The 27,303-nt window shown below is 38.9% G+C and overlaps 1 protein-coding gene across 4 annotated transcripts in view; it reads right to left on the minus strand.

Annotated features, from left to right (window-relative positions):
* Positions 1-27,303, minus strand: part of PLPPR5 (phospholipid phosphatase related 5) — a 246,336-nt gene that overhangs the window by 94,313 nt on the left and 124,720 nt on the right. For all 4 annotated transcript variants that reach the window (XM_035332959.1, XM_035332957.1, XM_035332958.1 and 1 more), the window contains exon 2: positions 11,101-11,175. In XM_035332959.1, the coding sequence (XP_035188850.1) occupies positions 11,101-11,175 (75 nt within the window). The remainder of the gene's footprint in view (positions 1-11,100; positions 11,176-27,303) is intronic.

Consider the following 27,303-nt stretch of genomic DNA (forward strand, 5'->3'; position numbering starts at 1 on the left):
CGTGACGCAGCAGTGAGTAACACGATCAGCAGACCAGTGACAATGTGCCTTGCAGCCATTTCCCACACTGGTGTGTTTCACAAAGGCGCATGGTTGGTGCCCACTGCAGGACAGATGCCTCTGCACTTGGAGAAGCCTCCCACCTGCTGCAGAAAGCCACCTCTACAATACTGCTTGTGGCTACAAGGCTAAGCTCAGAGCAGGACTAAAGAGACAACCTTTGCTTACAGCATGACTTGCAGTGTGAACAGGCCTCATAAGTGTACTTGTAAGAGTACGATCATTCGGTGAAAACAAGCATTGGAGGAACTATGCACTTCCACCCATCACGATCCAGATATTTTCCATTTTCCTTCTATCAAGGTATCTCCATCCTTAGAGATATTCAGAACTTCACCAGGCTGGGCTCTGAGCAACCTGATATTGAAGCCACCCCTCTGCGGAGTAAATTGGTGGATTACATGACCACTGGGAGTCCCTTCAAACCATTTTTTTCTGCGATTCTCTGAATTACTGCTGATTTACTATGACCCACAAATTTGTAATCTTAATGACTACAATCCATTTTAATGGTGATTCACTGCAATTACTTTAATTCATTTGATTATTGCAATTCATATCTAAAAATAAAATCTTATTTCCTCTAAATTGGTGAATTGGTACAGTGAAGCTGTCCATCTGCTTACCTACACGGGTAGCAACAAAGATATCTGCTAGTTTTCCCCTTTCTAGAGAAAGAGTCCTATATATTTATATATATATACACACACACACACGCTCTAATAAGCTGCTATATAAAACTTGTTACAGGATTGGTCCTTAAAAAAAATAATAGTAATAACTTGAGAGGCTTCCCCTTTGATTTGGTCATCATTAAACACCATAACCACCTTCCAGGCAAAACATACACGGACAAGCACTAGAAGGAGACTCAGGAAGGCAGCAAGGAAGAAAATAAACGTCAACACTTGAAAAGTCCCTTCTAAAAGGGAACCTTTGCTGCTTTGACTGCTTTGAGAAGTGAATCCTGAATCACAAGGAGCAGCTGGAAAGATAAAGAGCCAGAGAAGCAGTAAATAAACCAGCTTTTGAAGATCCTTTGTGGTAACTTGCCACCGTTGGTGTTAAAATTATTAATAACCAAAGTTTTCAAGCTCTTAGTTAAACTAACATACTTGAGATTGTTTCTCATTTAAAAATAGTCTGAAAGTATTTTGAATATTCAGAAAATATTCTGAATATTCTAAAAATATTCAAGAAATTGCTAAGCTAAAGCTGAAGTTTAAGATACAACTAGGGGACACTGACAAATTATTGTGTAATTAAATAGATGCTTGTTTAGATAACGCACAGGTCTTTTGCTTTGATCACTGCTTTTTAGAAGTCCTTATTCAGTGCCTTCATCATCTAGCTAACCAGCTGAACTCCAGACAAGCTGTACTAAAAGATGGAAGTGGCAAGCCATCACGTGTCCAAAACAATTAAAGTGGGAAGAGAGAGATTGTGCAAGGGTACACTTATGAAGTTGGCAAGAACATCAGAAGCTGAAATTACAGGTTTCCTGTGGGAAAATGCAGTAATTGGGACATTCTGTAGGCTCCTGCCAGGGCAGGAGGATTAAAACATAGCAGCTCAACAGTTCATGCGGCAACTATTGTACTTGCACAGACAGCGGGACACCATGAAGAGAACTTGAGGCACAAACAGTGTGGCTTGCCACATATGAGATCCTCTTCCTAGGCCTGGCAAGTGGTGGAGGAGTGAGAAGGACTTATCACTGGGACACACTCAAGGAACAAAAAATATCTTCAGGACTCCTTCTTGGAGAGGATTAACTGATACCTGCCAGAACTATTAGCAGTATGTCTTTCCTCTTAAGACCACCTAGTGATTCTATTCTAACGGCCTTACAGCATCACACAGTTCTTCCTCAGTCCACATTGCCAGAAGGCTCATTTACTTTGAAGTGACTGCACTGTGGTGATGCTGTAACTATGAAGTACATCTCAGAAATAGACATTAAAATATTATTAGTGTTTGGTCTCTCTCCCCCCCCCAAATTCTGTTAATTTAGAGAAATTAAAAGCAGTAGGAGATCTGAGGACAGAACATAAGGGCTGCAGGATCAGACTCTCACTAAGCTGGCATGCAAACTAACCTTAGGGAAATGGAGTGGGCGGTTGCTAAAAAGATACAACCATCTCAGGACACATCATTTTTATGGCATTAACCTTTTCATCATTGAGCAATGCCAATATCCAGCATGCTGAATACTGCTTCTACAGTAACTAGGACAGTATCCAAATTGGATTTAAGCAAATTATTTAGCTTATTAGGCATCCTAATGTCCACTGTTTAATTCCATTAGAAACAATTAAAATTTCAGTTAGCAAAAAAATAATAGGCACACAGAAATAGGCACAATTTCATATTTTTCCCAGATGATCTTGGCTTTAGTTACTCAGCTAAAGTCAACAATAAGTTTAGGAAAACTCCATATGGTGTATCACATATGAGTCTAAAAAAATGCATATAATGCACATAGGTTTAAATCACGCACTCACTGTTTAATATCTCAACTCTCTTGCAATAATGTTGCAACTAGCAACTTCGGAAACAAGGGTAGTGAAAATCGGAACACAGAGGACCTTTTGTCATAAACTCTTCTCCAAAAATAGAAGAAAAAAAAAGGAAGGAGAAGTGTTCATTGATGTTAATACACAGCAGTTTAATCCTGCACTGGTAGCTGTATCTTACTAGATCTATACAATGAATAGATACTTCTGGATAATCTTTTAATTTCAGCTTTCATAAAAAATATCACTACTGTGGGAGTTTTAAAGAAATATAAAATATTAAAGCTTATAAACCAATTGGGATAATTATGACATAAAAGATTTAAAGACTTAAACTGTCTAAAAATATACCTACACACACTAAAAATATCCCACAGACAAAGGAAAGTTCCTATCCAACACGTATAGAACTACTTCTAGGACAGCCAACAGGAGAGGTAAGTCACAGTGCATTCACTCAGTGATGGAAAATTTCTTCTTTCTACATTTCTCATGGTCAGGGCTAGAAAAGTCATCGCATTAGAGAGAAGAGCAATAGTGAACCCAGAAATCTTTTCAGACTTCAAGACAATTCTGGAAAAAATCATTCATGGATTAGTTTCCCTCAGATTATCTCCCTTGGATTCTGCTCTCCTTACTATCCTCCCTTCTGCTTTCTTGTGCTTTGATCTATTTCTTATAAGCAAAAAAGGCTTTAAGAGAAGCTGGAGAAATAGTACCCACTTAATGTTATTGACTACTCCAATTGCTTTCATTACCAGCAGGTGAAGATGAAGAAAGAAGGGGAGCTGGCTCATTTCTGTACTTCCTGGGGTGACTAGCACAACCCTTACATGCAGGACATTTATTCACATCTGGTTCTCTATTACACAAGTGCTTAACAACTTAAACAATTATCTGCTACAGTGAAATTGCTTACTATGGTGTTACTGGTTTATGAGAGCCAAGCTCAGAAATTGCTTGGGAAGATTACATTACAAATAAAGAACATTTATTGAATTGCCGTGCTTTATCCATGTCAAAGAAACAGCAGTTTTCCAATGCTTGCCTTGTCAGTGGAAGATATTTAAAAGTTTCATTAGCACAATTAGTACTTCTCATCAGCATCAGTTCTTTCTCTTACGGTTCCATTGCTCCCAGTGAATGATTAGTGTTGAAATCTCTTCTCTCTGAATATTTACCATCCTGGTATGGCTGGAAGTTTAATCTTTCAGGGCATTGTCAAATAAAATGTGTTGCTTTTCTTGATAGTAAAATACTACATAAATAGCCAGAGCCTCTCTGGGGACTGTTTCCAACAATGGAGTACTCCTGTCTAGCAATGATGCCTATTGTGGTACATTCATATTTTATTGTAAAATGTTACTAAAATGAACTACAGAAGTTATCAATTGAAAAGAATTGTGCAAGAATGACTTTTATATAAGGTAGTTTCTGTTCAGGAGCAGTTTAAATGAACAGTGCAGTAAATAAAGGCTGAACAATATTTGGCAATAGCATGTATTGCTATTGCCATGTATTGCTCAGACTCCAAGCAGGCAAACTTTCCTGTTTCTGCCAAGGAAGAGAGTCTGTTGGAACAGAGGAAAAGCACACAGATTCTGGAGATGTATTTCCCTGCATACTCTTTGTCAAATGATCTGTATATAGAACCCAACAAGATTTTGAAAGGTCCAATAATTTTGTTTGTTTCCTTTGGGAATGAGGTTATTGGATAGTCAATCACGAGACTTGCTTTTTAGATGATCTTTATACTATTCTGGAAAAAATTAATGACAAAGACTGCCTGAGGAATTCACTTAGTCCCACCTTCAGTGCTCATGTATTTCCTTAGACCCACTTCCTCGTGTCACCTGTTGGGATTGCGTTGTACCCGAGCTCATAAGCCAGCGGTAGTTAACGGAATACAGGATTTGAAAACAAAAACAATCACCACCCCTAATTCAGATGATCCATGAAATCAAAAACAAGTTTTCCCTAAATCAAAATGAGTGAAAGGGATACCTGTAATTGAAAGAACAACTTTCCACAAAACAGCAAGCCAAGGATATCCAAAAGTCACTGAGTGCTGTAGAGGATATTGTGCAAGTGGGGTTTTCAGCTAGAATGTATTTATTATGTTTTTCCTATTAAGTCACTGTATAATTTCACTTCCAAAGACTGTGTGTATTTAATCCTGTTCTGATAGTTCACATTTACATATGATATTCAAAGCACGGCATTGCTTTAAAACATCATCCAAAACCTGCTGAATATTTTAGCATCATCATTACTACTAATGGGGTTTCTACTGTAATCTTCGTAGTTTTTCCTTTCAGGATCTACATATTGTGTTTAAGGGGCTATGCAGAATGTTAAGAGCTAAATCATGGAGAAGAGATCAACAATACATAACAGTATGATTAGAAACAAATCTGCACGCCATTTTAATATCGCACTTCCCTGTTTACGTGTGGTTTCACTTCACGTTGAAGCATAAAGTTATCAGGCAGCTTACTCCATACCTAAACAGGATTACAAATCTTGGAATAGGGACAAATACACAAATGAGCACCAACGAATAAAGTTGGTAGCAGCATACCACTATACATTACAACCTTATTTGTCTAAGAGCAGAGTCCAGTATGCATATTTAGTGTATTCAGTGGAATATCTTATGGGTCCATTGCAAAAAGAAAAAAATAATTTAAAGATTGAAAGAAAAATATTTTGAAAGTTACAAAAAAAAAAAAGTTTGAGAAGTGGTGACTTTAAAGGCTGTACTTCAATGGAAGACATGAAAGCTTTTCACTTAATTCCTTGTTGGCATTCCAGCATTGCCACAAATTCATACAATTGCAGTTCTGTCATTCATGTGCCACTGGTTTCTGCATCCTATGCCAGGCGCCCTACTGGCTACAAGTTTTAAGACTGTTGACAAGCTGCTTAGGTACTGGAAGTGGGTGGGGGGAAGAGAGAAGGAAGTGGTAGGGCTTGAAAATTACACAAGAGAGAGATTATACATAATGCCCTTCTTAGGCAGAAAATAAATCCCTAGAACCCAAAGGGTAAAGGAGAAACAAAGATTGACCTCCTACTGTTGAATCAGCTGTAAATTGTCTGAGTCATCTTGACTCTCAGCTATGAGAAAGCTCACAATTCAATGGAGAATAAATTGCATAATGAGCTCTGCAGAGTGAATAACCAAGGCAAAGGGAAATGTCAGCCAGGATCTCTTGAGAAGCATTAAAAAAAATAAAAGAAAAAAAGTCACAAAACATCACCGTATTGCTACAAAACATACCCCCAGTAAAAAAAAAAAAAAAAAGGACAAAGCCTATCAGCACAGCTAAGCACAGTTCGGGGCTCTGTGCTAAGAATTCAGAAGTCTGTTATGCATTAACATAAGTTTTCCACAAAATTTAGAGAGGTAGATGAATAATGTAACTGCTACCTGAAGGACAGAAGTCAACAGTATTCTCACAGCTGTATATATTAAAGGATCTGCCCACTGACATACTAATATTCTAATTTCTGTGTTCAGAAAATGTAAGTTCAGTAATTTCTAAATGTGAATACAGGATGAAGAAATTATTATATCTTCTCTAGAGATTCCAATGAGTATATCTATATGCACAACGGGGTGGGGGAGACGAAACATTGTCTAGATAGCACCACTTCATACTTTTCATAGGAGAGTACCTAGAATACCTAAACCTCGACTCACAGAGGTTTGCAATAGCAGAAGTTTGCATCTGGTGATACTGAGTCATTTTAAAACTAGTACAGTTAAGATTTAGGGTAGTTAGCCTGAGTCCACCAGGCATTTTTGACAACTAACTGACATATCTAAACTACCTCCATTAAACAGAGAGCGAAGGTTACCTCACAGTTTTGGGCAGCAGTTTTCAGCACGTGTATTATAAAAAGATGCTTCATTAAGCAACAAATGAGTTAAAACTTCACCAAGAATGTAGAAATAAAACAGGGTTTTGGTAAGGATGGAAAAGGTAGGGAAATCTTAGGCCAAAGGAAAGTTGAACAGTACTCTTGGAGAATAATGGACCTTTGGAATCTAAATTTATGGTCTGTCATAAGATTTGCATGAGTTGCTATTGCCAGAAAAGATGACTTCTGATACTTCATGGCTTTGAGGGGATTAATCTCAAGATCTGACGCTTACATAAACTTTTTTAATGGAAAAGGTGCTTGGAAGAAAACAATAAATAACCAAGTGCAGCAACATGCTATAAGAATTCAACACCTGATACAAAAAAAAAAAAAAAAAGGACGAAAGAGACTGTATAAATGATACCTTGAACCAGCAGAAGTTCTTGACAGCAACAGGAAGTAACAGATGTTTGCACAGCTCAGGTTCTCCCATAGAAAGCTCAGAAGCTGAATTTCAAAGCCTTAGAAAATTTACATTTTTTTCCTCCAGCTTAGGTAGTTGGATACAGACTCCAGGCTCCATCCAATAGGATCAACACATGAAAAGAAGGTTCATCTCTTTGAATTGCACTTATGAAAGTTTCTGGAAAAGATAACAGAATACCCAAGGTATATCTCCTTCTATCATTTGTGAATTGAAGAGGACAGAGGTTTTCTGAAAGGTTGACAATAGCAGCTTACAAGACTGCTCTGTAGAGAAGAGCTAGCATTTTGAAAGGTGTAGATCTTAACATCACCAGAAGAATGAAGCTTGCAGAGTCCCTGGTTTTCTTACAGCTAGAAGTTTCTGTACGTCTTATCTGTTTAGATAATTTCTCTCCCTAGGTCAGAAAAAAGTTAGGGGAAAAAAAATCTACTATATAAGGTAGGTATTGCTAGAAAGACCAAAAGAATAGAAACTAGATCTACCAATTTTTCTCATGATGTAATGCCATTATTTAGCAGAGTTGAGCCTATGCCTAGGAGCAAGCTTTAAGAGAAGGAAAAAAAAAAAAAAAAGAGAACACTAAGAACACTATCTTGTTGCAAGAAAGAGACTACTCTTAGCATTCCCCTCATGTAAATCAGTCTGATCTCCACCTTTTCTTTTGCTCCTGACCTGCAGGCTACTCATGAGAAAGTCATATGTTTCTGCAAAGAGTAAAACAGAACCTGACTAGCATGTAATGCAACTATGCCCTGCTGAGGCTTCCAGCCAGCACCTTCATGTCTCCTTCTAGGGCTGAGGTACCAACCTTCACATGTCTTCAGCTATTCTGCCCCATGCTGTGCTGCCCCTGCTAGCCACCCAGCCCAGAGTGCCTGTCTGAGGGCTAACTCCCTGCTTTCCAGCTGCTGCTGAGCTCTGGAGAAAGGCTGCCAGGACATCAGTAGCACGGAGAGAAACAGCACCTCAGCTGCTTCTCTGAGAAGGCAGCTAGGACTTGTGTACAGACCCATGTCATATCCTGTATCCATTTCATGTGTGCTCTGATAGCCAAGTAAATAAAGGCTAACAGTCTTCCAGGAAAATGAAGTTTTCCTATGTCCCATGATAAATACAGTCTTGAAATAGAGACTGGGGAAGCTGTATACAGCCACCTTAATAAATGGTCTCTCAGACAGATAGCCCAGTCCTATAAATGTTGCAGACATCAGGTCTCCCCAGGGACATAATCACTACCAAATGACCGTCACCACCACTGGCACCTCATGGTTGCTATTCTGTTTTATCAGCATAGAGAACTTTGTGTGGCTGCATGGTTACAGGTACTTGAACTCACCCAATTCCTTCTTTTGCTCTCCAGCTGCTGCCTAAGCGTAAGTACAATTGTTGCCTTACTATGTCTTTGATGTATGTGGGTGGATTAATTTCTTCTGCTAGAGAAATGAGGAACATATAATGAAACCTTTAAAGGAAGGCTGTGACATCTCACAGACCTTCCTTCTCATCACCCAAATACTTCAGCTCAGGTGCTCAGATATTGCATACTTCTCTTATCCAGTTACTTTAAAAAAGAATTACAGTTGTTACATTTCTTGACCACCTTGTCATCGTAGAGAACACTGCAAACAGTAAGCGATTATAGAATATAGTACTGCTGCTATACATCTCTTGTCTTCTATTTGCGTATCTTACCCAATGTGGACTTAAATTATTCTTCAGATTTTACAAACAACAAGGAAGAATATGAATAAGACTGAGCAACTGCCTCCAACATTCAGGAATAGAAACCATGTCCCCTGACCCCCATCTAGTACTCCAGTTGCTCTGTACTGTCTCCTTAGTGACTTCCATGACATAAACTCACGTAACAGCATCATGAAATCATCAGGTTTTTGGATCCCTTATGCCATTAGATTTGATGATACAGAGGTCATGCATCTTGATGCAGTCCCAGAGCAACATAACACAGGCAAGAAAAGCCAATGGATCTGCGGTGATTTGTGTCACAGTGGATCACAAATGTTATTTGAGAGGAGTGAACATAAATTGCCAAGTTACAAAACTAGCTGAAGTACTGTGACAGAAGTAATACCAGACGATTAAACAATTTTCTAGCCACATGGATGCAACTTCCAAAATGTGCTGGTATAAATAAATAAATTAATTAAAAGCCAATGGAGGATGAAACCTTTCTCAGGAAAGGTCACGTAAGTCATAATGTTTATGCCATGCACAGATTTTCCTTGAAACATTGCTATGTTTCCTCCACAGTTCATGACATCACCCTCCCTCTATTTATTGTCTATCTCTAAATGTATCCTATTCTGAGCATCTCACAGCAACCAAAGCGGTGGCTTCCCAATACCAGTGTGAGGTAAGGAGATGGGTACCAAGACACAGAGACTTTAGGACCTAGCTCCACAGATGGATCTTATACTACTCAACTTTTACTTCTAAAATCCAGTATTAAACATCACTGAAACCACCAGGACACAATTTAACTGCTTGCAGTTAGCATCAAGTCCAGGCATAACAATGCCCAGCTGTCTCCGTAGTAAGCCCCAGGTGGCACATGCAATAGAGCACTGGAAGTCTGCGGATGAGTAGAAAATTGAAAATTCCCCACTCTCCCTCAGCCTGAGCAATGTTTATCTGAAGATGTTCTACTTTGATCTGCAGTCCACAGAACCCAATGATACCAGCATGCGCAAGTAAGTCAGGAATTTTGTGCTCAAAATACATCTTAGTTCTTTTCCTCAAGGTTCCTCATACCAAATCAGCTGGCAACCCTAGAAACACCATCAGGATCTTTCTTTACAAGTTACATGCATTAAAAGATAAGCTACATGGTTTATTATACATGATTCAAATGTTTGGACGTAGAAATGCTTAAATAAAAATGGGAATAAAACCTCTGTAGGTAGCACAACTACCCTGAACTGAGACACCAATATAAGATTTGCTCCAGTCACGTTCTCCTTCACATCACTGCTTTCCTGGGTTCCACCAGATATATATTGCTGAATAATCATGTATTTGTTACAGTGTTGCTTGGCCCATTCTAGATGTGAACATATGCCTAATATACGAGTAGGAAAGGGACATCTGCACACCACAGAACTTGTGTGACTGCGGCGTAGCACCCTTACACCTAAATACAAGCACAAGATGTCCCACAGGGTGCTCTCCCTGCCACCGCACATGCACAGGTGCAAGCAGTGTGCTCCCAGACATGCTCACAGCTATGGCTGTGCAGTGCCCTTGGCCATACCCCTGGTAAGCCAACAGTAGCGTAGGTCGGCTAGCAGCTGGGACACAGCCATAGCAGCTGGGTACTCCAAAACCTCACAAGTCTCAAGATCTGCTGAATTTGTATGTTGGGGGCGAGCCTGACTGGTCAACTGCAAAATGGCTCAGATAGAGCCCAACAGGGCTATGCCACGCCACAGCTCTGGCTCCACTGCAGGGCAGATGTAATTAGGGCCATTTCTACCGTAAGCATGATCTACTAGCGTAAGAGCTAAAAAATAAATACATAAGTTACAGCACTTTAGTAGTTATAGTGTGAATGGTCTCAAAAATACGAGCAAGATATAAGGAAACTGTTTTAAATGGAGCTTAATTTACTCAATATGCATAATTCCAAAATGCCTCCCAATCCTGACAGACTGAATAGCCTTAAACAACTACTATAGCTTTCTGTTCCACTGCTCCCAATCTAAAAACTGCTAATAATGATATTTACCCCACATGTAAAGTGCCTTGAGACTGATGAATTAAAACTCTTCTAGACTGATGGATTTCAGCATGAAGTTCTATCCACCAATAACTATATGGGTCTGGCTCAGAGGTACTTCACATTGCTGGATTTTGGCAATTCAGAGCATTAAATTCGCAATTCAGAGCATTAAATTCACTTAAAATTAAATTGCAGGCTTAGGGACCCCCCCCTTAATTCCCTCTTTTGAAAGAGCTGGAAAAAAGGCTATGCTTGCAGGGACCAAAATTTTATTCACAATTGCAAAAAAAGAGATCGTCAAGCAGCAGATAGCACTCAGTATTGAGGCAACCATCAACCTGTTGGTAAATAGAAATCAGTAGCCGCTGACTGTCTTCTTAAGAAATACACCCCAAAAGTCTTAGCAATGTAACTACAGCTTTCCTTACCTCAAGAAGTATGAAGCATAGCAACAGCACGTGGCTTCTCTGAGACTTATGCCTGATGTTTGAAATCATGTTCACCTGTGAAGAAAAAGTATATTGTGTCCACCTGTAACAAGCTCGCATTGCTGAGAATAACATATTGACAAGAAGCTATAAAAGGCCTGGCTAAAACACAAACATACCAAAGCAAAGAATGGTGAGAATTACAGCAGGATAGAGGAATGCGTATTTCTTCATACCACTATGAAATGAGTTAACTTATTACTTGAAAGTACTTAAAGTTAACTTAGAATTGACAACCATTTTTGTTCCAAATAACAATATATATGCAAAGGTTAGTACTTGTAATTGTTTTAATTATATCACTCCTCACTTTGACCTTTTTCGTAACAAAACATTTATCTCTTTTCATTAGAGTTTTTTTGAAGTCCGTTGACTTCGAAGAAATTTAAGCACATTCTTAAAGTTTACACTTTGCTGAGGGAACACTAGGTGAAAGGTTAAAAATTTTCAATCTACTAGGCTTCTACAGAAGCAGAGTAACACAGGGTTACCAATCTGTGAAGTCATGCCTTGAAATCCCAGTACAGCAGACTTCTGGTTCTGAAGGATTCACAGAACGTTTCTCCTCAATACCACAGATACAAAACATTTCCTAGCTCCTTCCAAGAAAATTAAGAGCCGTGGTGGTTTTTGTTGATATTTTTGCCTTTTAAAAAGGCATCAACTGCCTAGAAGAAAATCCTGCAGTACTAATCCCTGCTGCAGGAAAAGATCAGCAGAAAGCCATGCATCATGAATGTGATGATTCTAGGAGCCAGCCCATGGCTGCAAAAGTAAATTAGCTAAAATCTCCAGAGGAGTTAGCATCTTCAACAATTATAAAAGTGCTTCTGAATGCTAGGCAGCCCCTCTAGATCTCCCTCTTCTTTCTTAAATGTATTGCTTTGATAATTTAATTTTTAAAATCTCTAGTTTTAAAAACTTTTCTCTCTTTTACTCCTAAGAGATGCTTAAAGAGTCCTTTAGCCCTCTTTCATTTTTCGCAGCTGTGCCTTTTACTGTTCTTTATTCCTATTCATCTTTCTTTTTCATGATTTCGCCTTCTTGCCTCCATGTGCTCATCCCCCCGTTCCTCTTTATCACTTTTACATACTCGCTTTTCCTCATTCCGCTTCTCTCATGTATCACTTCAACACCCTGCTTCTCCTCTCTCTCTTCCACACCATCCCAAATTTCTCTTTGATTCTCCTTCCTCTGATGCTTCAGTAATCTGCAGCTGACTCTTCTCCTTTAACTTCTGCCTTTGGATTCCCTCCCTCCTGTGCTCTGCTTGTGTACGTGCATATTTCATGCGGGGCTCAGGGTTGAACAGTCCGGGAGCAGAGAGGGGAGATGCTTCCAATAACACAGGGGCAGCACACGCTGGTACGTGTGCGTGCAGGCTGGCGGCCAGCAATGTACTGCGCATCTCAGATGCCCCTCTGCCCTCATAAAAGTGGCTGGGGGAGTCTGACACTGTGCCTCCAGCCCCGAGTCAGAAAAATGTGGAAACAGAGATACTGCTCTGTGCAGTGAGACTTGCGTATGCACCAGCTGGGGGCTCCCTGGGAGCTATTAGTTTTTCAGCTGGGACCCTGTCACTGGGCATTTTTAGCACAGTTTTTGGTGCTGTCAAGCACAGCAGTGGTTATCTGCGTTCAGCCTGTGTTTTCTCAAGGCAATTAATTAGAAAATGCTTCATAAGCATGCAGTATCAAATATGTTCTTGAAATCTCTCTCAGGTTGTTAAGGGCTGAACTTATCAAGGAAATAGATAAGTCAGATTTTAATTATTTGTATGCATCCAGGCCAAAACTCTGCTGGTCACATTCCACTGGATTCAAATCCTTACTCAGGCAAGAATCCCAGGGACTCCTTGACACTCACTTATATGGTTAGGTAATATAGCCATTTACATTGCATATGGAGATGTGCATGCACAGCTACGCACGTTGGCTCAGCTGATTGAACAGATGCCAACATAGCAGTTATTATTTATTGTGTGCTTGACAGTATATTCAGGAGAAGAGAACAAGCTCTAAGCATCAAGGACCAATACATGGCTGCTCTTCAGCTGTTACCTGAGGAATAAGGAGGACCTAAGATTCTTCTCCAGCACAGCATCAAAGGAGAGACATGTTTTTGTTTATGTCACCTAAGTGCTGCAGCTGGGTGTCCACTGATGCCTAAAGCTCTCCAGGCACGGAAATGGGGATGAACTGTAGAGCCTGAGGTGTGTCCCAGCACTTCCTTTTCCATAACATGGAGACAGGCACTGGCTGCAGCCTGGAACATCCTTTACACAGGAGAAACATGTACCCTATATGAGATTGCCTTACCTGAGCTTGTTGCTCTGAGTTTGGAGGAAGAAGAGTGAGCCTGAATGAGGCATCAAGAAACCACCTGTGAGGGCATGGCTGAAATGCTACAAGCATCTGTATAAATGGCTCTTGGTAAAGTTCTTCTGTTTAGTAATATGAAGTCTTTTCATGTAACTAGCTACTAAGCAGCCTATGAAATGGTTATTCTGGCAGTAACCCCTATAGGCATTATCGTGCTTGCCTCCAGCTGCTCTTCTGGAGATATGCCTAACAGTAGCCTACAAGATCAGTCTCTAGGCATGCCTACCCCTGCCATGTCATCACCAATCTGCCTCACTGCTACACTAGGGATTCGTGTTCACATCTGTGCTCTTTCCCATTCTGGATGAAAGGTTGCAGGCAGAAGCTTCCAGGACAGCGCAGTTTGACTGAGGGGCAGTACCTATCTGCAACTCTGAATGAAGGCTGGTTATGAACCACAGCTAAGTTGGCAGCTGTAGGCCGAACATCCACAATTTATGCAGTTGTCATCAACATGCTCTTTGTTTCTGATCGCATTTGGAGAAACCCAAGGCACTCCTATTTATAAAGAGCCTTGGTACCTCTCCTTGAGAGAAATGTTCAGGTGTTTAGGGTAATTCTTTTTAACTTTTAGCTACTGTGTAAAGGGGGTAGGAGTTTGGCAGCAAGACCAAAATAGCAGAATGTTTTTTCAAAAAGCAGTCACTGCCCTTTGTTTGCCTGGAAATCAGTCCTAGAAGTGATTACCAGACAGGCCTACTGGCTCAGGTCCTTCACGTTCACAGAGAGCCCTGCTCTTTGGATGGGACATCTGCAATGAGCTGTGGGAAATTCTATACAATTTTTAGTGTAAAAAAGTAAGATTTCTAGAATTTAAAAATTTCCAGCATTACTCAGAAACAGAAGAGGAAGTACTTGGGCTTGCAACTTGAATATGACATCAAGCAATATACTTATCACATTTCTACCAGAGCCACAAAGTGAACTCAGATACCCACAGTTCTGAAAGGTGGTCCCCTAACCTTGCTGTTTTACTACTTGTGTTATCCACAGTTGACAATGTATGACTGTCTTCTCATGTGACCTTTTTTTTTTTTGGTGAAAGCCAATGTGAAGGAAATTTGAGAGCCTAGTGCTGCTCACCTTCCACAGTTTGTTATACCTGTGCCAGGTAGATCTAAGACACTACTGTATCATGATTAAAAGATGTCTATTCCATCATAGGCTTCCCTGCTACTTGAGAATCAGTAAGAAATAGAAGTTGCATATTCTATTTCATCTGTCTGTTTCCATTTATGGGTGAAGTTCATCAACACCGAGGAGGAAGTACTTAGCAATAAGTCAGGAGAAGTAAAGATAGGCTGTGAATGAAAAAAATAAAATGGCAGCATGAAAAGCAGGGAGGATTCTACTCTCTGAGAATGTCTCATCTGACTGAAAGCAATATGCTTTGCGTAACTGCCCAGGGTTCTTGCTGTAGGAGTGTTAAATGGGAAAGACGGGGTTTTATTGCATCCCGAGTCAATAATAGAAAAGCAAATGTTGCAAAAACAGGGCTTCTGCACTGGGTTTGATCTGTTATATTACCTATTTTCAGTTTTGTAAATGGTACTTGTCAGTGTAAATCTTATGTCTTCCACTTTTTTTTTTACATACAAAAAGTAATTTGTACACACTTTTAAAATGCTTTAATGGTGGGAAACATGACCAGATTTTGTCATGCAGCAACACACAAATACAAGTACGCTAAAGGATACCAGGATATGATGATGCAATTTGCAGAGCTATATAAAAATAGAAGGCATTTCATCTCAACACACATTCAGTGCATTTGAAGCACCTGTTGAGCAAAGTTTCACATTATTTTGAGAAGCTGAACTGTATTTAAAAATCACAAGCAGAATGTTAGTAGATAAAAAATAATGTTGTAGTCTTACCAGGTCTTACCTTATTAGTAGAATAATATTACAGAATAAAGCTCATGTAATTTGTTCATATGTCCTTCCCATCATTTATGATGGCAATTTGGAAAATAAGGTCTTTTACTGTAACATCTTGGCTTCTATGTAACCACAATATTTCTCACTTTCTGTTTCATGTGAATTGATTCAGTTTGCTTTGCCATTACGCTAATTCGTGCATCTCAGAAGTTCTGTGTTAACACTGCAAAAATAACAACATTTCTTGCAATGAAATAAAAAATAATAATAATAATAAAAAAAAATCTAACTTGAATGAGTTTGTCAGGACCCAAAGCATATTTCTCCATGGAAAAGCTTCTGTAAAATAAGCACCTACCTGCATGCTCAGCCATTCAGTAAATGTTGCCTAATGAACATGATAACTCTGGGAAAAATAGAAATTGTCTTCAGCAAATCTCAGGGGAACATGCAAGTCTCTCGGGTGTGCCTGTAACACAAGGCTATTCTTTTCTCAATATTAAAATGCTAGGGAGTTTGTGCTCAGTCAAATAGCCTTTCTCTTACAAAAAAAATATTGCAAAATGACAAAATACAAATTATCTTCCTTTCAGGCTCCAGATCTCCCAGAGTAAGAAAAGAAAACACCAGAGCCACTTCTCCCCAGTAGGAATGTTTTATCAAGCTCTTAAGTATATAGCAGGAAAAAGCAATAGATCATAGCTGCTCCTGATGGTTAAGATCTGAACCTACTATTTCAGATCGTTTGGACACAGACCATAGAGATCAAAGTCAACATTTAAAATTATATCCAAATATAAAGTGTGAAGTGAATGAAAGTGATCTAAACTATGCAAGAGTAGGTTGCTTTCAGCTGAGAGCGAAAGGAGAGATCAACTGCATATCACCTTGGTAAGAGCAGGAAAAGACGTTCAACTGCTTTTGCTACCTGAAAATTCATGAGTTCTACTAACTGGTGAAGCTTAGTAATAAACTTCAGATGCTCTTTCCCTCTGAAACCTAGGGCAGTTACTTTGCCACTTTCTCCAAATATCTTTCCATCTCATAAATGTATTAATCCATAGCCAACAAGCCCCTGCAGCATCTGCCAGACCCTCAGTGACTACCAAGGAACAGCAAAATCTAGGTCAAAAGTAAATGAAATTCAGACAAGCATGCTACCAGGTTAGGAGGCAGTACAACATATACCATCACACCATTTTCCCCAGTGATTTCCACGTATGTTGCACAAATGTGTCTTGTTTCGTTATTCTTTGCTGGTCTTCTGATGGATGTGGATATGTCATGATACTGGGAGCTAAGTGGTGCTCTCATAGCTTAAAATTTAAAAGTATAGGTTTTTTAAAAACTGTAAAACAAACAGTTAAAACAGCACTGGGAGGCAATCTCATTACCATGAGAGATGAAAGCTAAAAATGAGGGAATCTCTCTCTTTCTTAGATTATTCACTATTTGAAGATTAACATTAGGAGGACCTGGAAGCCTGTCAACCACCAAATCAAAATCTCCCACTGGAGTTCAAATAGTAAAAAAAAAAAAATCAGCAAGAAGAGGATTCCCTGGATTATGTTTGTAGCGATAGGATTAGGCTTTGCCCAACAAGCTGCATTATTAGAAATAACAAGGTCATTTTTATGTTAAGAAGATGAAGGAAGAATGCACTTGTTTTGCAAGCAGGCAAATTAATATGGCATTAACCAATAAAAGTCACAAACTGACTTCATTTGTGAACTCAAGGCTAATCTTAATCCTACAGCTTTGCACTGCAAAAAATATTCCACTGGAGTGAAGAAGTAAAATCCTGGTGTTGGCATGAAATCCCATTTGACATGGGTGTAACAATGACCTTCTACCATACTAACACTTGCAATTCAGAAAGTATATACGAAAACACCTTCCCACAGTCAGGGAAGGATGAGAGTCAGGGAGAACCTCTGCAGGGAGACACTCCCAAAAACAGTTATTACAGTGTAACTGTCTGGAATAATTCCCCATATAGATATCGGAACAGATTATTGTCTTCATCTTTCTCTCTGTTTTAGAATCAAAATATTTGAATATGTAGAACTTTAAAAATAGTTAGTCTGCAGCTTGCTGTGCAGTCAGGATTAGATTTACCAGACATTGAAAACCAATTATAATCATTGCCCAATGGGGTATGAATGATGCAGACCATACAAGAGCATAGAAACATTGATTCTGTTTTAAACCCAGTGTAAAAAAGTCTTGTGTCCTCAAAGTTCTGAACAAATAGTTTTAAAATAAAACATAATTATATGATTTTAGATCATTTTTCTGTTACAAGGTTCAGTCCTATCTTCTCCTAATTAAAAGTTAGTTCACATGCCAGCCTGTGAAACTTGTTACTTATAAATATTTTTACCAGAAAAAAAAAATCAACTGCTCTAATGTTCACCAAAATCACATACAATCACATAGGAGAAGTAACTATGTTCACATGCCTACCAGAATATGTATATCTGAATATGTAAGCAAATTCGGTATTGATCATATGTACTGGAGTACATATGCTGAATCCTACAGACTCCTCAATTAAATTTACAAATTTCACAAATAAAAGTGAAATACAGCCCTTACATTGTGTTTGCATTGATAAATTATGTACTTATTCAGCAGCTGGGATGCTGACGAAGGGCGGGTGTGAACTGCAGGATATGCTATCTACTAAATAACAATATGTTCTCAGGAGTATATAGCCATACTGTAACTTAAGGCCAAGTAAACAGAAAATATAACCTCAGCATGTGTATCAGAGGATCATCACAAACAGTTTTGTGCTGTGGATCTATCCATGAAAGATTCATTTTCTAAATATGTCATTGCAGCTGGTGATTCAGAAGTAGAACACTTCCATCTGGCAACAGATGGTCAAGAGGCATCTCATTTGTAGGATAGTCTTCTGCTAAAAGAACTAGTCCCTCCACAATCTGTAGAATCACATAAGCAGCTTGTTTCTAGTATTACTAACAAGAGAAAACACACTAACACCTTTTCTCACAGATTAATCAACCCTGTATACACCTACATAGTTGCTTAAGTATTAAGGGTCCTTCTCTGTATTATAGCCACTTTTGCATTCCCCTCCTAATGCTGTAGCTGATGAAGTGCATGCTGTGCACATAACACCTGTGTAGTTACCCAAACGCGCTAGCTGGTGCTCTGAGTCTATGAGTTCAATCATACGTTGTGCTGAGCTGCTCAGTAGCTCTTACTCCCAGCTCTCATCGTTCCAGTCCTACAAACTGTGACTGCAGCAAGCTGTTCTTATTGACTGAGGGATGCTTGTAGCTTCCCAGCAGCATTTGCCAAGGGTTTGCAAAGGCATCCCTTCAGACTGAACCTGCTGCATTGTTTCACATGTTTTTAATCACTCATGCACAAGGCAGCAGTATCTGTGGGAGTAACAGATGGCTGCTAACAAAGTCAGTTTATCCTATTTCCTCCCTCACCATCCCAGATAAGTGTTGCCCATTGCTGGCTTTCTTCTCTAAAGGTTCTGGGAAGGATATCCCAAAGTCCAGCACATCCTAACTAAGCATTCAATACTTTCCAGTGGGACCATCCCCTGTCAACGTGGTGGCATATCCTTCTCTTGTGTTCCTAGAAAGAAACACTAAACTCAATACAGTTTACATAGAAATTGTTCTACAGCCTTCTTTTTCCACCCAGAGTAACAGAAGCATGCATTCTCATGCCTTGCGTTGGCCAGAATTTCCCAGTCACTATGAATCCTTCACAGAAAAGCATGGAGCTGGGCAGCAGGCAAACAAGAGCTGAAGCAAGCTCTGCCACCCTCATCCTGCTTTAGTGTTTCATGTTAACAGCTCTGAGAAGCGCTTTTTAGGAAATTGTTTTAAAAGTACACATTTGTATTTTAAAATCAAAGTTAATGGATCTGGAAGAACAATTATGGAAGAACAAGGGTATAGGAAGAATAGTAATACTGACCAAACCCAAAGAAACAAATACCACCAAACCAAACAAACATAATTTTGGAAATTCCAAATGCAATTCCACTTAATATATTTATGTTCCCTTTTACCCTTATGCACCCCTGACTATACAGAGTAGATCTATGAATGCATTTCAGAACTGTAATTAAATCTGATCAGAACAGCGTTTATGACCATTTCAGGACATACAGGGAAAGTCTTTTACAACAAGGAGCCAGGGAATAGCCTGAATATCTCATTATTAGACAGCCTGCCATACTGCTGGAATATCAAATTAGGGATAGCACCAGATGTACAGATCAAGAAGCAACTCAAAACTGTTCCAGAGAACATTTGGGAAATAATTTGTATTTGTGGAAGAATTTGTAAAAATCCAACAGATTCTGTTTGGTAATAACTGATAAAGAGGAGAAAGGGATACATTCAGTAAATGAGTTGTTCCTTTGGATGTCTTCACTCAGCTCTAAGAAAAAGGGTTCAAACATCAGCTCTAGTGGAGAGTTGAGTCATCAGGTAGGAAAATTCAGCTCCCCCATTTTTACGTGGTTTTGTAAACAAGAAAAGCACTGCAGAATTAATTCAGTGCTTGCTTTGGTCACAGAATCCAAAGTGACTGTTGCCATGGGTACATGGAATCAAGTTTTAAAGGGAACTTAAGGACATGACAGAGGAGAAAATAAAAGACAGAGCGGAAGATTCAAGAACTGTAGATCCCTGAAGAAAGCAAGGATCTGAAACACAAAGACACATAAAAGGAAAGTGGCCATTCATGCCATGAAGACAAGAGAGAAGAAAAGACAATCAATTGAAAGAGCAGGGAGGAGAAAGAAAGAGAAGAAACTGGCAGACATTCTAAAGGGAAAAGAAGAACAGTTAGCTCCATCAGAAGGGACAAAGGAACACTGTAAATAAGCATTAGAACAACAGACTACACAGTACAGAAGATCATGACAGAGATCAGAAAAGGCCAAGAATGGGATCTGAAGAAATAACAGCTAAGGGAAAACTGAAGATACACGTTTACAAAATGAAAAATGGGTATGGATGATTAGGGATTCTCATTAAAAAGAATCCATAAGCAACTCGAGAGGAACAGAAAGATATGCAGTGTGGCAGAAGCAAGAATATGTGTTTTCCCAAAACACAAAAACTTGTCATGGGAGAACAGAGGAATCCTACTTCATGTTGAAAAATGTCACTGTAAAATTACATCAAGAAAAGATTCAAAAATGTCTCCGTTGGTTGGGAAAGACTGGATTATCTGTTCCTTAATGGAGGTTTTTCAGCCCAAAGAAAGGGAACATCTATAAAATATAAGATTAAATATAACCTGAAGGAAGTTTTTAGGCTGCATGGCCACTCAACAGAGGACTTTTTTTTTTTCTTTCTTTCTTTTTTTTTTTTTTTCTGAAGAGAGAACTTTTTAAAGAAGTGACAGTAAGGGGAAATGAGATAATATTAAAGAAAATATCAAGTGAGTCCGTTATATAGCTACAAAAATAGCTACAGAAATGGGAATTTGAAGAAATATGGCTAAAAAAAAAAAAAAAAAAAGTCATTTTCAAAAGAGATTGTAAGCAATACCTAAGCTGCGTGTGCATAAAGAGAAGAACCTCTAGAGGGAAAGTATGCTGAAACAGCAGTTGTGACTAGGATACCAGCATCAAAAAGAACTTGCTGGCCAGGAAAGATATATAAAACTAAATATAGTGAGATGTCATTTCATAGTAAAGATGTGACAAACTGCAAAGATATAAGAAGGGCTACTGTGCATGAAACATCATCTAGCTGGGTCAAAATCAGTGTGTTAAAGCAGTCCTACTGAGTAGTGTCAAGAGTGTGTGATCACCCCAACTGTCTGGCTGGATCTTTGTTCTGAGATCAGTTGCAGAAAATGTCCATGTAAGCGTTCTTACCTCAAGAAAATACAATGCTCTTTGATCAAAGCTTACCTCTGGTGCAGGTTTCAGCTTGAGAGGTACAGTCTGGCCTTTCCTTGTCTTGCTATTACAGTGTTAAGAAATGAATCACTAGGAAAAAAAATGTATTGTTTCAGAAAGACAAAAGTCTTTTTTATATAAGGATTTTATAAAGGATTTTTATATTCCTTTGCTATGAAAGGGCTCCTGAAGAGGTTTAGACTCATTCACTGAGAACATTTTAAATGTTCTCAGCTTTTAAATGATGATCCATATGGACTTTCAGGTTTTGAATTACTAAATTCAGGGTCTCTTCAGGGGAAGAATCATTAAGACATACTCTCTATTTCTCTATTTTCTTAAGCATCTTTTAATGGTCACAGTCAGAAACAGGAGACAGACTAGGTGGCCTTCTGTTCTGGGCCTGAGCTTTGAGGTTGAGATTGAAACATGAAACATGCCTTTGTAATGGAACAAGAAGGAATATTTACATCCCTGTAACTGATTACCTGATTTCTTTATCCTATGGAGCACGGACAGTGTTCAGTGAGCCTTCATTCCATAACTATTTTGCAGGTAAAGAACCAGATGACCTTCTTTGATACTGGCAAGAAGACCTTCCACTCCACATTCTTACAGAGAACAGGACTCGAGAGTCAGAAAGCTGTCTGCAAGTTACAGCGCCGTCCATGGCTAGGACAATACATTTCTGTACAGTTAGTTCTCTTCTCTGGGACTCTGCATGAAGTGACAGTGCACTTTCAAGGCATGTCCCAGAGTATATGCATAATTCATAAGAGTGATTGAAAAATAAAGTTCATGTGCTCTGGTGAAGTAATGCTAACCTACTATGCAGAACGGTTATCTTTCTTTATCTGTGAAGGACATGTTGAGAAAAGCCTCTTTCTAACAATTACCAACTAAGATTTTATTTCATTAATGGTGTGTTACTTTCTATTTATGAGGAGATTGCTGCATATGTTTAATTGCTGCGCAATTTACCACATCCAATCTTTTCCTACAGGAAGCTCATACTGTACAGGTGAAGAGTAAGGCCCCCCTGCTATCAAAAATACTTGTTTTCACCTACCACTACTGTCAAATAATCTAAGATCAAAAGAAACTTAAAGTATTGCGACTGGAATGTCTTAAGTAATTTAAGCACATCTTGTCTTCTTTTTGAAGAATTAAGTGTTTTTTCCTTTGCAGTCAACAGATTTTCAATCATTTAGGTCAAACACATTGCAACTGGTTGAGACCTGTTGGAAAGCATCTTGCAAATGTCTTATGTACTATGTGAGGATTTTTTGTGATAATCAATGTTGCAGCACCATGTGGCCCTGTTACACTTTGTAAAGAAATTGCATAATTAGTAATATTCATTAACGTTTCAGCAGTGCACCAGACGTATTAACTACTGTCCATACAGGAAATGATAGTCACTGCTACAAGGAGCTTGTAATTCAAAATCAGTAACAATGAGTAAGAGGGAAAAAATGAATAAATAAAAATTAAAAAAAAAAAAAAGGTGTAGGTTCAGATGATCATAGTGTCCACACTTACAAGGGAAAATATTTAGCTTGAAAAAAAAAATTAAAAGAATTTAGGTTAGCTAACAGAGACCACTAGGTTAATGGCAGTACTTTAAAATGTGCAATGGCCTAAAGGGCCTATATTCATCTGAATGAACCACTAAAAGCTTTAGCATACTGTGGAAGAACAGCTGTGTGGGAGAAGAGGGATGCAACACAAAATGACTCGTGTGCATTTAAGCACACAGTTCATAATTCAGCACAAATTCTACTGAAAACCAACCTTTTAAAAGTTTTTAGCTACAGATATAGCCACGGTCCATCTTTAGCTATGATTTATGTTCCTACTAGACTTCTGGCTAACTTTCCTGAAAGAAAAGCAGAAATTGTAAATGGGAAACTGTGCAAATGCATACTGTCGTCTCAGCCACCTTATTTTTCTATTTTATTTTTTTTTACTTAACCTTAATATCGTGCTTATTCCAGAGGCACGGATGTTATTGAAATAAAACAGTATGAGAGAGATGGAAAGACAGTTTAACATCTTGATGCACATCTTCAAAAAGAACATATTGTGAATAGACTTTTTTTCAAGGTAGGCAGCAGCAGTAATAATAGAACAGGCAGTGACTATCTAACAGTGAAATGGGACACTGACATTTTAAGGATAACTTCAGTTGTGATCTTTGAAAGATTCTGGAAGAGAACTTAATGGTTCTTGATAAGGATTCATTTTTGCTATTTCTAGTTCTTTCAGACAGAGAGAGAGAAAAGAAGACTAATGATCTCTTCCTTTTTCTGAAGGAAGAAATAAATCGGACTCTTGGCATAATGTGCAGAAAAACAGATCTCAGTATCCTGTCATTTTCTGAACAGGTTTGTGCCTTTACTCTGGGGATATCACTTTGTGTATCTTTGTGCATTATTTCAAACACTTGGTGATATAATTTCTTGAGACATAATTTATACATTTCTTAAAATGGCCTTTGAAGTTGTTAACACTGGTGTCATCGAGACTTACTAGCTAGTGAAGTGCTAGTGTAAGGTGCCTTGAGCACCTGCTTGTTATTTATACAAATAGTGAATTTTATAGCGTGTTTGCAAGATAACAGAAAGAATAATTGACTCCTGCAAGTCTTTCTTTCTCTAGCTGTTGATCTGCTTCTGTCAGTTCTCAGAGGGTAGATATTCTCATCCTCTTAGACTTCCATGTATGACTTTTATGTTACCGCACTCACAGTCTTTACAGAGCTCTAACTTGTCTCTGTCAAGGTGGACTAAAGCAGGTATATCAGACTGTTTTGCTCTTCCCTGCTGCAAAGCTTCCTGCCATCTACCCACAAGACAGTCATGTTCTGGCCCTCAGCTTTCATCCTCAAACTGCTAAACACATTGGTCAAAATTTTGAAAGTTTCTGTAAGTCTGGTTAAAAAGACAGGCACACAATGGACCTTTGTACCATTGTGAAATGTGTTTATTTGATTCGTGACTTAGTCATTGATCACACCATCATGCTATGGATTTTCACTGAGGAAACTAGATCTCTTTCCCAGTCAAGCAGAAGGCTATGACAGAACTACTAAGGTTCAGCCTCAACACCTCCCGCACCAAGTTCAGTTCTGAGACTGCCAGCTCCAGGATAAACATAGGGCAGCACAAGCACATGCAGGCTCTCGCTTTCCCCTGTGTAATGCCCATCTCACACAGTTTGCATCTGAAGGAAAGAATGAGGCAGAGTGAACCGATGTCATGGGTTCTGAAAAAAAACAACGACATAGCACACTAATCTCCTGAGAAGCCTTCAAACTCTCTGGTGATGACAGAAATATAGGAGACACACACACAAAACAAACAAAGAAACAAAAAAACACAGATGAGGATTATGCAGGTAAAACCTATATTAATTTTCCTGGCATATTTTTGATATTTGAAACAATGCTACCCCCTCTGAAGGCCTTTACAAAGCATTTTAACAAGTATAACCCAAATTCATTAAATTTTCTGCCATATAATATAAAACAAGACATCTATCCTGTAATGATGTCAGGTTTCAAAATATCAACGCTACAGAATCTCTTGAATAATGCACAGCACGTACAAATTAACATACATGTGGATCTTCAAAATCTAGGAAATCTGAGTCAAATTTTTATGTACAGTGTTGGTAAAAGTTTAAGAAACAAATGTAAATTAAGGCGCAAAGAAGGATGCAACAGAAGCAATTAAGCCACTACTCTTCACCTGCAGAACCCTGGCACAAAGCCTACCTTCACTTACAAGTGTGATGTGAATTCATGAGTACTGAAAATTTTCCTATGTCTGATATTTACTGGAAAATATGACTGCTAGGCTAGACAGAGAGCTGGTCTGCTTGATTCCAGCACTCAGTCTCAGGAGTATTTTTTTTCAAATCCATGGCTACCTAAGTGATCCCTTTGATCATTTAAACCCAGGTGCAAAAGTATTGGGCAAAGTATTTCAAATAGGAATTCAGAAGCACCTATGTAAACATGTATAGGCATACCATGACAAACTATAGCCCAGCATGCCCATTCCTACCTGCTGCCCACAGTGGAAAATTTTTCTAGTGTATTTATTTCAAGTGCCAGGAGGACCACTGACACTTACCATCTCATTTTGAACCATCCATAGGACTAAAAAAGACAGAGGAAAGGAAAGGAAAACATATCCATGCAGGATTAAGTACTGCTGACACCACTGCTCTACCAGGTTGAACATATCTCTGGGTGACCTTACACTGGCCTGTCACACATCATGCCACTACCTCTCCAGTAGCCACCGGTGCATTTAAAGGAATTACTGTTTCTTTTCCATTTGCAGATTAAAAGGGTTTGTGCACAGGTTTTTTTATGGCTAGAGTGAAATATGTCTTATTATTATTTTTTTTTTCTGATAAATATTACTGAATACCTATTGAATATTTTGCAATTTATATATATGTATATATATAAGTGTTTTGCCACATGCCTTCTGTGGAACTTTTTGTGTAAAGGGAACAAGTTTTGTATGGACCAACATTTGCAACATTTCTATATTAATTTTCCACTGCAATTTAGGAACCTTAGAAGCAGTATACAGGAAAAGGTCAAAGATCCATCTAGATGTGTATCTTCTCAGAACATCCACTGCAACTCCAGAAAACATTGAACTACATTTGATAGAAGGATGAACTTCTTCCCGTTCTGAGCAGCTGGTCATTTTATGCCCCAAAGCTTAAACATCCTTGGTGCCTCTGTGCATGCAAAGTGAGCCCCATCGATTGTATAGAAAATTCAATACAGTAAGGCATGATATCTCTCATAGCTTACATTTAGCAGTTCTACAGGAGCAAATATCATCTGTCGACACAGTTATTAGTGAGTTTGAAATGGTATACTAGAAGAAAACCTATTGGAAAAAATGTGCAAATATAGAATATTTTATTTTAAAATCCTGTATATTCCAATACTCTTTCTTTCCTACTTATTAAGCCCTCTGACATCAATAAAAGCACTACATTTTCATAGAATCATAGAATGGTCTGGATTGGAAGGGACCTTAAAGATCTTCTAATTCCACCCCCCCTGCCGTGGGCAGGGACACCTTCTACTACACCAGGAATTTTACATCTTGCAAGCTTTGTGCAGATTCATCCAATGAGACGAACACCTCTAGAAATCAAATTCCATTTTTCCAATGGAGTTGCATCCAGTTTTGCTGTGATGTGCTCTCTCCTTATTTACACACCAACCCGTCACTCATTGCATACAAGAAGTAAACCAGACAAATACCTGCGTGTACCAGATTTTAAAAAAGGTAGTCTGTTTTGTGGCCTACACACTGAAGATTTATAAAGATATGAAAAGGTTGTACATCAGCCTATGCTCAGTAAAGCAGTCTTTAATTATAATTAGTCTTCCTAACTAATCAGCAAATTCATCTATGTGAGTTCTTATAATATATTAAATTCTCCAATGCATGAAGTAGCATTTCACTGCATATTTCAACCTCTTTGGTTCATTTCTTCCAGAGGGCAGATAATTTCAGGTAATTAACAAAATATTAAAAAGCATTACTATCCTTCTTAGCAGCAACGCTGGTTATTCTTTACGCTGTCAAATCAACATTAACAGAGTCAGGTGCAAAGCAACGAGTCTATAGGAAGGTTCCATATGCATTATGTAGCCATGTAAGCAAATTAAATTTCATGCTTTTAATGAAGTTGAATACTTCCACTGAAAAAAAGTGCAGTGCCAAAACATCAAGCGAAGTGACACCGGGCTCCGCGCCCCATGCCCAGAGGTGCCAGGCTTACCAGACGCTGCGGGGGGCTGCAGGCCATGCGCTCCCCCACGCCTGGGCACAGCACGGCCCCTGCCCACACCCACAGCAGGGGCTGGGAGGGGAAGAAATGGCAGAAAAATGGGAAGCTCCAGCAGCCAAGGAAAAAAAAAAAA

This window comes from Oxyura jamaicensis, chromosome 8 (genome assembly GCF_011077185.1).
Source record: "Oxyura jamaicensis isolate SHBP4307 breed ruddy duck chromosome 8, BPBGC_Ojam_1.0, whole genome shotgun sequence".
Lineage (NCBI taxonomy): Eukaryota > Metazoa > Chordata > Aves > Anseriformes > Anatidae > Oxyura > Oxyura jamaicensis.